We start from the raw sequence: 12,408 nt of genomic DNA, 5'->3' as shown, positions 1-12,408 counted from the left end.
TTAGTGCTCACTACTCTGTGATAGCAGCCTGTATCAGGCCAGACATACTCACTACACCTAACACGTTGTTATAAACTGTATCTAAAACATGTCATGTAATCCATCATACACAAACTGGTAACATCCTGGTCCCCAAAAAAATCACTGTGTGGTGTATGTATGGGGTGTATACCAAGTGTTATAAATAAGTGCTAGAATTATATTCTTAAAAATGTATTTGGCAAGCAGGGCCGAAGCCACGGCTGTTCCAGACAAAGGAATGTGGTTCCATCTGCTTGAATGAGTCTCTGATGTAAATTAGGCAAGGTGTGACCAAAGATAAAACACATTTACGTGCAAGGTAAACAAAGCCATCAGGAGATCAAGCTGGGAAAGATGAATATAATCTCAATGGAGATGGAGAATGCACCCCCAGGAAGTCTTCCTGCCTCTTGACCAGGGTCAATGAACTCTGCGCAGACAACAGCGTATCTACACCCCCACAGGAGAGAGAAACTTGGTCTGGGCTTATTTTTCAAAGAGTACATTCCAAAGGTTTACTGGGCTATAAAAACAGGGGTTCTGAACCTCTAATAATAAAGCAATTGAATCAACTGATTATATACAATATTACTGTATTATCAAACTGTATCAAGCAAACTCTTTTCTGAAAGCCTGCAACACATTGGTGATTAATATAATTGTGAAATGTCTGCATTAATACTACGTGAGGAATTATGGATAAGCAGTGATATTATGCTTTAAAATCTGAGACCAAACACAGGAAGAAATACATTCTCTCTCAGTCAGGAAGGAAGGCAACTATCTACCCATCTGAAATATAAATTAAGCATTACTGATTCAAAACAATGGAGGCCTATTTACATATAAATCAGTAGGGGGATGGGAAGTCAACAGGAAGGGAAGAACAGCAGGAAGCCTTCCTGACTCTTATAACAGGGTCAATGAAATTTGGGAAATATGAGCAGAAACAGAAAGCTATCTGTTTTCATGGGGGATCAAGCGGCCAGAGCTCTTGATTTCAGGGGACTGAAATCTCTGGAAACTAAATATAGGCGAGAAATATGTTTAAGCAAAGATTGCAATCTGCCTGTTATTTTTTAATCTTGGAAGCACATTTTCACATTTGTTTGCTTGTAACCATTTCTGTCATTCCTTATATTTGGTGTCACTTAATCCCATGTCCTTTTGTTAAATAAAATTCTTTTACTTTTACAATAAACTATCAGTTCGATGATTGAAATGTGAGTGTCAAATCACAGTTCAATTAATGAGCTGCACTATATAGTTGTGGTTTACTGTTTGTTACTTTCAAGGCAAGGTTTGGACTGGCAGAGTCCTGAAGAATTTGCTGGCAAGGCAGATAAGTTATGATGTCAGGGAGTTGACACACAGCTTAGCAGTAGCAAAAGTCTCACTTAGTGAGAATGAAAGGGGTAACACAGTTACTCACAATTCTGGGAACCTGAACAGATTGTCACATTGGCAGATGGTTTGGAGGACATTTGGGACTGGGCAGGAGGTGCTGGGGTCACTCTGCAAAAAGTAACTGGGTGGTGAAAACCAGGGTGTGACTTGCATGTTTATAAGTTGGCTGTTGGTGCCAGGTCTGTGAGCCACAGCACCATAGCACTGAAGGCACCCAGAGTTACAGGGCAGGTGGTGACAACCCTTACTGGTCTAGGTTAAATCCCAAAGCATCAGAATGTCCAAATTAGGGTAATTTAAAAAAAAAAAGTGTGTGGCGCACGAGCATGTAGAGGTGGTCCCATGGCATGGTTCGGAAGTGAATCTGCTGCAAATCACGCAGCTGGATTGGGGTCAGGGGCGGCTCTAGCTTTTTTGCCGCCCCAACCACGACAGGCAGGCTGCCTTCAGCGGTTTGCCTGCTGGAGGTCCCTGGTCCTGCAGATTTGGCAGCGCATCTGCAGGAGGTCCGCTGGTTCCGCAGCTTCAGCATACTCGGCACCGAATTGCCGCCGAATCCATGGGACTGGCAGACCTCCCGCAGGCAAGCCGCCGAAGGCAGCCTAACTGCCTCCCTTGCAGGGACCAGCAGAGCGCTTGAAGCACTGATGCCTGGAGCCGTCGCTGCTTGGGGTACGAAGGGGTGGGGGCCGAGAGGGCTCATGGGGCAGGAGTCTAATGAAGAGATCTGGAGGGCCTGGGCTGAGAGGTGAGCACCCTCTCGCAAGACCTGCTTGAGGTAAGACCGAGAAGTGGGCAATAAGGCTGCCTCTACCTCCTGAAGTACGCGCTGGGAGATTCGTAGGATAGAGAGCTCCATGCGCCAACCTAGTGCTATAGGAGAGTGATCCTATTGCATGCTGGGAAGTGGCTAAAGGCCCTTCCCATCGCTAAAGGCCCCTCCCTCAGCCTGGGGAGGAGCTACTGAGCCGAGAACTCCACTAAAGTTGGGGGACAACGAAGAAAAAAACAGGAACAGCTGAGGGGGTCAAAGGGCCAAAACTAGGGAACCAGAAGGGGACATCGAGCAGAGAACACCGAACAGCACCCACTGCTCCTCGAAAGCATCCAAGGAGCCAGTGGACGCCGCCCAAAGGAACTCTGCTCAAATGCATGAACGGATGAAAGAATGAAAACAGGCCCCACAGTCACAGGCTCCCCCCAACCAACCTCCTCTCCATGGTGTTATAAATGGCCACTTTGGCCATGGCTAGGAGGAGGTTGATGAGATGGTCCCGCAACTGCGTGGGGTCATAGATTGGGTGTGCATATATAAAAAGGTGTGGGGGAAAAGTGCAGCCAGAACCTCAACAAGAGGTTCTGGAGGAGCCGGAAGAGAGGCTGCCAAAGGGTAGACTTTGGAGATGGGGTGAACCACACCAGATACACACCTGCACTCACGGCTCCATGGAGGCGCCACCCTCTAATGTCCCTGGAGGGCTGTGGAACCAAGGTGGAATACAGGTTGGCCCACTGGGGTCCCTCACCCTCTGCAGCTGGTAGAAAGTCCTGCCACTTGGTGTGGAGGTGGGACATGAGGGCGGGGAAATGAAGAATATGGAGCAAGAGTATGTAGAGATGATTTCATGGTGCAGTTCGGAAACAAACCAGCAGCCAGCCAGCTCGTGCAGCCAGCTCGGAGTACAAAGGAGTGGGAGCGGAGAAGGATCACTGGGCAGGGGCCCGATAAAGAGATCCGGAGGGTTTGGGGCAAGGGGCGAGCAGCGAGTATTTATTCCTTGACTTTAGCAAAGCTTTTGATAGTCTCCCACAGTATTCTTGCCAGCAAGTTAAAGAAGTATGGGCTGGATGAATGGCTTATAAGGTGGACAGGATAAAGTAGATTGTGCCAAACCAACCTGATCTCCTCCTTTGAGAGGGTAAAAAAAATTTTAGACAAAGGAAATGCAGTGGATCTAATTTACCTCGATTCCAATAAGGTGTTTGATACAGTTCCACATGGTGAATTATTAGTGACCTTGGCACAAAAAGTGAGAGTATGCTAATAAAGTTTTCAGATGACACAAAGCTGGGAGCTATTGCCAGTACAGAGAAGGACCGGGATATCATACAGGAAAATCTGGATGACCTTGTAAACTGCAGTAATAGTAACAGGATGAAATTTAATAGTGAAAAGTGCTAGGTCACGCATTTAGGGATTAATAACAAGATTTTTTTTTGTTATAAGGTAGGGACGCATCAGTTGGAAGTAACAAAGGAGGAGAAGGACCTTGGAGTATTAGTTGATCACAGGATGACTATGAGCCACCAATGGGATATGGCTGTGAAAAAAGTTAACATGGTCTTGGGTGCAAATGCTGACAAATGCAGGAGATAGACCTCACAGGTATGGAGGTGAAGAGCAGGGGAAACCCTGCCCAACAGGGCATACAGCCCTTCTGGGCCCCAGAGGTTTGGGGAGAAGAGATCCCATCAGATGGGAGAAACTGAACTGGGTGCCTGGCCTGCTGCCACTGTGCCTGGAGAAGCCACCAGAGGCTAAGAGGCTCTGCTCCCCCTCCCCTGTCAGGGAGGCTGGGAGGAACCCCTGCCAGATAAGGTGGGGGCTGAAAACCCAGGGAGTGTGGGTAAATTCCCAGGGAGAGCAAAATCCCCCAGCCCACAGCAAAGAGGAAGCGCAGAACCCACTGAGGCAGAGAAGGAGCTCTGCCACACCCCCTAACCTCCCCTTTTTTTTAACTGCAGGGTGTTAATGGGCCACTTAACAAACATTCTAAGGGACATTCAAGGTAAACTACTTTTGCTAAACAATCTTTTCCATCTTATATTTAGCTGTAATGCTTGGAGTAACACTTACAGATCTGAAGAGCTCTGAATAACTTGAAAGCTTGTCTCTTTCAGTAACAAAAGTTGGTCCAATAAAATATACAGTGAAACCCCGCTATAACACAACGATTGGGGTCCAAAAAATTCGATCGCGCTAAATGCGGGGTCGCGATATAGTGAGGTTTACCATTTCAAGCTGGTCAGTTTCAAGCCGGTTGATTTCTCTTGAGCAGAAAACTACTTTCATTTGCGAACTGCCCATAACAGTACTCCAGGCAGCGGGGACTCTCAGCCATGCAGTGAGAGAGGGAAACACTTGGGGAGAGCAGGGGAGACATGCAAGGGGCAGAGGAAGAGTGAGGAGGAGCTGAGGAGGAGAACGGCTCTTCTCACCAAAAGGGTAAGTGGAGGTAGGGGGAGGAAGAGGCAGTGGGGAAGGCACATTCCATTTTTTCCCCCCTTTGGGGGCACTCCAGCCTATTTTTTTTCTTTTTTCTTTTTTTCTCTTTTGCGCTTCTGCGGCACTCTGGCCGCTTTATTTATTTATTTTTTTTGCACTTCGGCAGCGCTCTGGCGGTTTTTAACTTTTTTCTTTTTTGCGCTTCCGCGGTGCTCCAGCCGCTTTTTTTTTTTTGGCCTGGGGCGGCCAGAGCCACCTTACAATCGCATTATAGCCGAATTCGCGTTATTGCGGGGTGCATTATAGTGGTGTTTCCCTGTATTACCTCACTATCTTATCTCTCTAACAAAAACTTCAATTTAAGACATTCCTGAAATCCAATCCTCTTGTAAATTAAAAAGAGCTATGATCCACATTAAACATTGATGTAATTATGATTTCAGATTTAATGTGAAGATGAAAGCTCTCCAAGTTCACAGTGATCTTAGACATTATTACACCTTAAAATCCTTCACTACCTTTAATTTTCCTGAACAAAAACTAAGTGAACCACATGTTCAATATGTGGTTTGCTTCAAGTACGCCAGTTCCAGTTGGCTATCTGTCAGTCAGAAACAGCAGACTGCTTATTCAAAACTGAATATATTTCCACAGATACCACAAGGCAGTTTTCACACCTACCTAAATAGGGAATAGTAGGGACCATCTTTAAGCTTCTGATGTACTCCCGTGTCCTCTTATAATTATCTTCCTTAGACATTAAATAGTCTAACTTCTCAAAGGTGGTCTTGTCTTTGCGATTCAGAAGCTAAAGAGAAGAGTAAAATAAATAGTAAATACCAACTCAAGAGATAGTGTCACTCAGAAGACAGATAAGCATACTACAAGGAGATTTGGTTAGATTTAAAACAAACAAACCAAAACTAGCATAATATTTGAAAGTTTTTTGCACATTAAAATAAAAGTATCATTTCATCTTTAACTCTGAAGCTGTAAACAGATCTTTAGTATTATTTATACATATTTTGCCAATCTATTTATCATATTTTATGTACATTTTATGTAAATGACAAAATGTTGACACTAACATCAGCTGTGTTACATTTTTAAGGGAAATATGTAAGATGTTATAATCCAGACATTAACATTCTTTCCTAATTTACAGATTATTATATGCTCTTGATTTTGAAACTTAAAATAACTAATACTAAGAAAGGCTCTCGATATATATACAAGATACACCATTTCATCAGTGTCTCAATAAACTCATGTGTATAAATGTTAACAGAGTTGCTAAAACCTTGGAAGAAAAAAAGTCTTAAAGTCTTAAAATAATTATTTTTATGGTTAATCTTACTATTTGCTACATAATCTTGGCAAGTTACAGAGTACGGCAAAACAGGTCAGAGTAAGAGTCTGATGTCCTAAAGCAGTGGTTCTTAAACTTTTGTACTGGTGACTCCTTTCATATAGCAAACCTCTGAGTGTGACCTCCCTTATAAATTAAAAACACATTTTTATATATTTAACACCATTATAAATGCTGGATGCAAAGTGGGGTTTGGGGTGGAGGCTGACAGCTTGCGACCCCTCATGTAATAACCTCGCGACCTCCTGAAGGGTTCTGACCCCCAGTCTGGGAACCCCTGTCCTAAACTATGGAGGCATAAATGTGTAATATACTAAATATAGTAGATCAAAAAATATTCATTCACTTTTAGCTTTACCCAATTTCATTTGCCATTTTGTTGCCCAATCACTTAGTTTTGTGAGATCTTGTTGAAGTTCTTCACAGTCTGCTTTGGTCTTAACTATCTTGAGCAGTTTAGTATCATCTGCAAACTTTGCTACCTCACTATTTACCCCTTTATCCAGATCATTTATGATCTAGTTCTTGTGGATCTTGTTCCTTGGGGAACACGACTAGTTACCCCTCTCCTGAAAACTTACCATTTATTCCTACTCTTTGTTCCCTGTCTTTTAACCAATTCTCAACCACGAAAGGATCTTCCCACTTATCCCATGACAATTTAATTTACGTAAGAGCCTTTGATGAGAGAACTCTTGTCAAAGGCTTTCTGGAAATCTAAGTACACTATGTTCACTGGATCCCCCTTGTCCACATGTTTGTTGACCCCTTCGAAGAACTCTAATAGATTAATAAGACATGATTTCCCTTTACAGAAACCGTCTTGACTTTGCCCAACAATTTATGTTCTTCTATGTGTCTGACAATTTTATTCTTTACTATTGTTTTAACTAATTTGCCCAGTACTGACGTTAGACTTACCGGTCTGTAATTGCCAAGATCACCTCTAGAGCCCTTCTTAAATATTGGCATTACATTAGCTATCTTCCAGTCGTTGGGTACAGAAGCTGATTTAAAGGAAGGTTACAAACCACAGTTAATAGTTCTGCAGTTTCACATTTGAGTTCTTTCAGAACTCTTGGGTGAATGCCATCTGTTCCCAGTGACTTGTTACTGTTAAGTTTATCAATTAATTCTAAAACCTCCTCTAGTGACGATTCCTCAGATTTGTCACCTGCAAAGGATGGCTCAGGTTTGAGAATCTCCCTAACATCCTCAGCCATGAAGACTGAAGCAAAGAATTCATTTAGTTTCTCCACAATGACTTTATCGTCTTTAAGTGCTCCTTTTGTAACCTTTTGTAGTGGGTGAAGTAATCAATCTATAATCTCTGAAATATTTGAGGATCTTTCAGGATGAAAGCCATTGTCACAGCATTTAAAATCCTTCAAATTAATAAGAAACATTTATATCTACACATACAATTTATAATATTGAATTAAAAATCATGAGGATTTACAAAATATTAATAGACATGCTTCAGGGCCTCTTGGAAAATCAGTTTCACTTAAGGCAGCAGAACTGCTCAGCTTCATGGTTCTTGCACATTTAAGAACAAGGAAAGTGACATCAAAAATACATTACTGGAATAGTAAGCAGTAAGTAAGCACTCAAGAAAGAGATCTTGGAGTCAATGTGGATAGTTCTCTGAAAACATCCACTCAATGTGAAGCAGCAGTCAAAAAAGCGTACAGAATGTTGGGCATCATTAAGAAAGGGATAGATAAAAAGTTAGAAAATATCATATTGCCTCTATATAAATCCATATTACGCCCACATCTTGAATACTGTGTGCAGATGTGGTCGGCAATCTCAAAAAAGATATGTTGGAATATCAGCTAATATTCATATTCATTTAGACCACTTGCCCCATAAGCTCATATGATGAGACTGGGACTTTTCAGGTTGGAAAAGAGATGACTAAAGGGGGATATGATAGGTCTATAAAACAAAAAAAATGAAGTATCTTTTCATATATGTTGGAATTGGAAAATCAGCTAAAAGTGAATGAATATTTTTTGATCTACTATATTTAGTATATTACATTATATTTAGTGTTATGGGTTCCAGAGGTTAATTGGGTGTTGTGTAAAAAGATATGAGCTTATCAATCTGGTAATTTGATTGTACCCAATCATATCAATCATAATATTTCTGAAGCCCAGTTAAAAAGCCAGTTCGAGCTAGTGTTGGAGTTTTCTGAAATCACCTCTTTTCCCTTTTCACGTTAAAAGGGATGAGAGTTTTATAAATATTCACTAAAGCCCTGATCCTACATTGCAATTCATGCCTATGGACTGTTGTACAGAGAAACGTGGAATTCTTAGGGCTCTGCATGGATGCTTCAGTCTACCTGGAGGGACCAAGACCTAATTTAGTTCAGTGCAAAAGCTCACCACTTCGTAGCTAGCAAATTTCACTGATGTAGAAATATGCCACCATTGTAGAATTTTACCATTTTTGTAGCTGAAATCAATAATAATGACGGAATTCCTTGCAGAATCTGTTTCTGATTTCACAAAAAACTCAGTGCGAGAACAAAAGACATTTTACATTTAACAAATGTAGGGAAACAGTGACATGAGTAGTGTTAGCAGTATCAACTGTGGCAATGACAGCAAAGAATGTGACAGCAACAGCTTTCTAAAACACCAGAAACTACATCTTATAGTAGGCAAAGGGAAGTTAATTTCTTCTTCCTTAGAGGATCACAATGTCCCTTACTGATAGGTTTCTGAAATGATGGTTTAACATTTTGCTTTCTAAATTAAACTGGGCATACATCATATATTTCATTTCTTACACAGCTGCTACTCTGAAACCTATTTATCTAAAGACATTCTGTAATTCCACTAAATGTTATATACAGATACTTTGAATGCATATTTTAATGTACTAGTGTATTTCACAAGGAAACATAATGTAAACTCTAAGAAACTTCTTTAAGTCTCAGTCCTGCAATCAGTTATGCATGTGCTTAGTTTCAAGAATGTGAGTGGACCCACTGTTTAAGTTTCCCTGCTTTGCACCTACTTTGGACTGATCATCACAAAGTCAAACTTGTACTTACATTCTTTACTGGATCAGAGCCCTAACACCAAATCTTCATACCCTAGAGGCAGCATAGGCATTTTTTCTTTTAAGCATTTTAATAAAATTATATTTTAATCTTTTGGGAGTTTTAAATATATAGTCAATTATTTCACAGTTCTGAATAGTTAATAGCTCACGCACTATGGATTACATTAACTTCAAATGACGACTCCCTCTTTATTTCAATATTGTCTATCATCTGGTATAGGGAACCCATCAAAATGTGCCTTCCTCCAGTATGAAGTGGGCACATCTTGATAGGTATAGGGATTGCATCAAAATGTGTTCAAATCCTAGTTTTTACCCTGGCCAAAGGGCACATTTTAATCGTTATGAAGAGCCCATCAACGTCTGTTCACAATCTAATTTTACCTCTGGTCTCAAGGAATGCATGCTTGAGGGGCATGAGGCAAACATAAACGTCATGCTTGATCCTAGAAAATATTCGCATTAGGGATTTTTAATCACATAAGTACCACCAGTGAAGCAAACTGGCCTTTTTGCATTAGCGAAAACTGATCAAATAAAAAATGAGAAACAGAATCAGGCCCTTGAATATTATCATTTGACCTGAGGAAATGTTCTGTGCTATGTTTAAATAACAATTCACAATCAATCCACAATTTTAGCAATGGATCTACTGCACACTGGAAAAGCCACGACTACATTACAGATAATGAATGAAGTATTTAAAATAATACTATTTTAAAACTATGCCATTTTTAATAATAATCTAATATTTTTTTAAGGTCAAATGTATTGGGTACCTAAGATGAATGCACATCAAGTGCATCCCAGACACTTCAGAAAAGCCAAAAAATAACTGGAAAAAAATATTAAAAATACTCTGAGCCTAATGCATTCATCAAGTTTTTTTTCACTGAACACTTTTTTTTTTTTATTAACTTAGAACTACTAGTCATCTTCCTGACCCAGTCCGGCCATTCTTATGTTCCTGGTCTGTTGATTTGATTGTCATTCCCCTCTGACTCTCTCCACTGTGTTTCCATCTGCCATTCCATGAGATTTAAACAACAGCCACCACTTTCAAGATTCTCTATGAATCTGCTCCTTCCTACTTGTATTTCCTTGTTCAGCTGACCCCTGAATTATAGGGTTGCTTATGAATGGGTCATAAAAATTTTCCATTTTTATTTATCCATCTTGGGGGGGGGGGGGTTGGCTTATAAATGAACCGGCTTATGATCGAGTATATACAGTAATTTTGTATGAAAGAATTGGTGTACTCAAAATGGTGGCTCAAACCTCTGAGATTTTTCTTTACAAAATAAATTAAAAATCAGTGTACTTGCCCCATTCTCTCTTATGGGTATTGTGACAGACCCAGGCCAGTAGGGTACAGGAGTCTGGTAGAGGGCAAATATACTGGTCCCTGGATGAGTAGTTTTCTGTTCCCTGAGTGACCAGAGTAGGGGCTGCACTAGAGTAATCAGGAACCTGTAATAACCAATTAAGGCAGACAGGCTGATTAGAACACCTGCAGCCAATCAAGGCAGGCTAATCAGGGCACCTGGGTTTAAAAAGGAGTTCACTCCAGCCAGGCAAGGGGGAGCCAGAGGAGAGGAAGTGTGTGTGAGGACCTGGGAGCAAGAGGTGCAAGGAGCTGAGAGTGAGAGGGTGTGCTGCTGGAGGACTAAGGAGTACAAGCGTTATCAGACACCAGGAGGAAGGTCCTGTGGTGAGGATAAAGAAGGTGTTTGGAGGAGGCCATGGGGAAGTAGCCCAGGGAGTTGTAGCTGTCATGCAGCTGTTACAGGAGGCACTATAGACAGCTGCAATCCACAGGGCCCTGGGCTGGAACCCGGAGTAGAAGGCGGGCCCGGGTTCCCCCCAAACCTCTCCACTCCTGATCAGACACAGGAGAAGTTGACCGAGACTGTGGGGAAGATCACTGAGGTGAGTAAATCTGCCAATAAGCGCAGGACCCACTAAGGTAGAGGAGGAACTTTGTCATAACTGGTGTCAGGGGTGGGATTTGGTGTGCACAGCGTGGCAGAAGAAGGAGGGTGATTAAAAAAAAAAAGATAGGAGGGGTTTTTTTATTTCACCACAATGGATGACTTAGTGTGGGCATTGATACAAGCTACGGCAGCCCAGCAGGAGACTACCCACGTCCAGGCAGCTGCCCAACAGGAGGCAGTGCAGCTGCAGCAAGAGACTAATCGCCTGCTGATGGACCAGGCTTCTCAAGACTGAGCTATATTGCGGGAACTGGTAAATCAGGTAAAGACCCTTACAGAGCTGAACCACGGCCATGATAGGACGCAGATCATACGGGCCAGCCATTGGCTGCAGAAAATGACACGGGAGGATGATGTAGAGGCATACCTTCTGGCCTTTGAGAGGACAGCCCTACAGGAGGCCTGGCCTCAAGATCAGTGGTCTGGCATCCTTGCCCCATTCCTGTGTGGGGAGGCCCAGAAGGCCTACTATGATCTGCCTGAAGAGGCTGCAGCAGACTACCCACAGCTGAAAGCAGAGACCCTGGCCAGATCTGGGGTAACAACCGCAGTGCGGGCCCAGCGGTATCATGAGTGGAGGTACCAGAAATACAAAACCCCGCAGTCCCAATTGTATGACCTCATCCATCTCACACGAAAGTGGTTGCGAATGGAGTCCCGGAATCCGGAAGAGACACTAGAGGTTCTAGTCATCAACCGATACATGAGGGGACTACCGCCAGACCTTCGCACCTGGGTAAGCCAGAACGAACCCTCCACCTATGACGAGGTTGTTGCACTGGTTGAGAGGTGAAGGACAGCGAGGGAGCTGACCCGACCAGTTAAGGAAGAGGCACCCTGGGTTAAACTAGCAGCACCAAGCCCTAGAGCTCGGGTGACTGGGCAACCAGGAGATCACAGGTGGAAAAAGAGAGGGGCTGAAGGCCCACCAGAAGCCACAAAGAGTCGGAACACTGAGGGAGAAGAGGATCGTGATGTTAGACTGCCCAAACCAAGAGACCGGGGAATGCCTAGGGCCTCATACAGATGTTATGCCTGCGGGGAGTGGGGACATATAGCTGCACAGTGTCCCAATGCGGAGGAGCCTATGCAGCGTAACCTGGGGAACTGGGCAGACCCATGCTCCCTAATCCACCTTGTGAGGGGTCTCACTAACCCCACATATGTACACCAGACCAGTAAAGCTAAATGGGTTAGAGACCACGGCACTGGTTGATTCGGGGAGTGCTATCACGCTAGTCTCGGGGAAGCTCGTGAAGTGCAGTCAGCTGCTACGGGCTAAGCGTACGGGGATAACATGTGTCCATGGG

General features: G+C 42.9%; 1 protein-coding gene across 3 annotated transcripts in view; it reads right to left on the bottom strand.

Moving 5' to 3' along the window:
- Positions 1-12,408, bottom strand: part of RALGPS1 (Ral GEF with PH domain and SH3 binding motif 1) — a 355,807-nt gene that overhangs the window by 214,736 nt on the left and 128,663 nt on the right. For all 3 annotated transcript variants that reach the window (XM_030535186.1, XM_030535187.1, XM_030535188.1), the window contains one exon: positions 5,336-5,462. In XM_030535186.1, the coding sequence (XP_030391046.1) occupies positions 5,336-5,462 (127 nt within the window). The remainder of the gene's footprint in view (positions 1-5,335; positions 5,463-12,408) is intronic.

The sequence above is a fragment of the Gopherus evgoodei genome, chromosome 16 (assembly GCF_007399415.2).
Source record: "Gopherus evgoodei ecotype Sinaloan lineage chromosome 16, rGopEvg1_v1.p, whole genome shotgun sequence".
Taxonomy (NCBI): domain Eukaryota; kingdom Metazoa; phylum Chordata; order Testudines; family Testudinidae; genus Gopherus; species Gopherus evgoodei.
The sequence above is the reverse complement of the archived record's forward strand: the minus strand, read 5'-3'. Positions and strand labels throughout refer to the sequence as shown.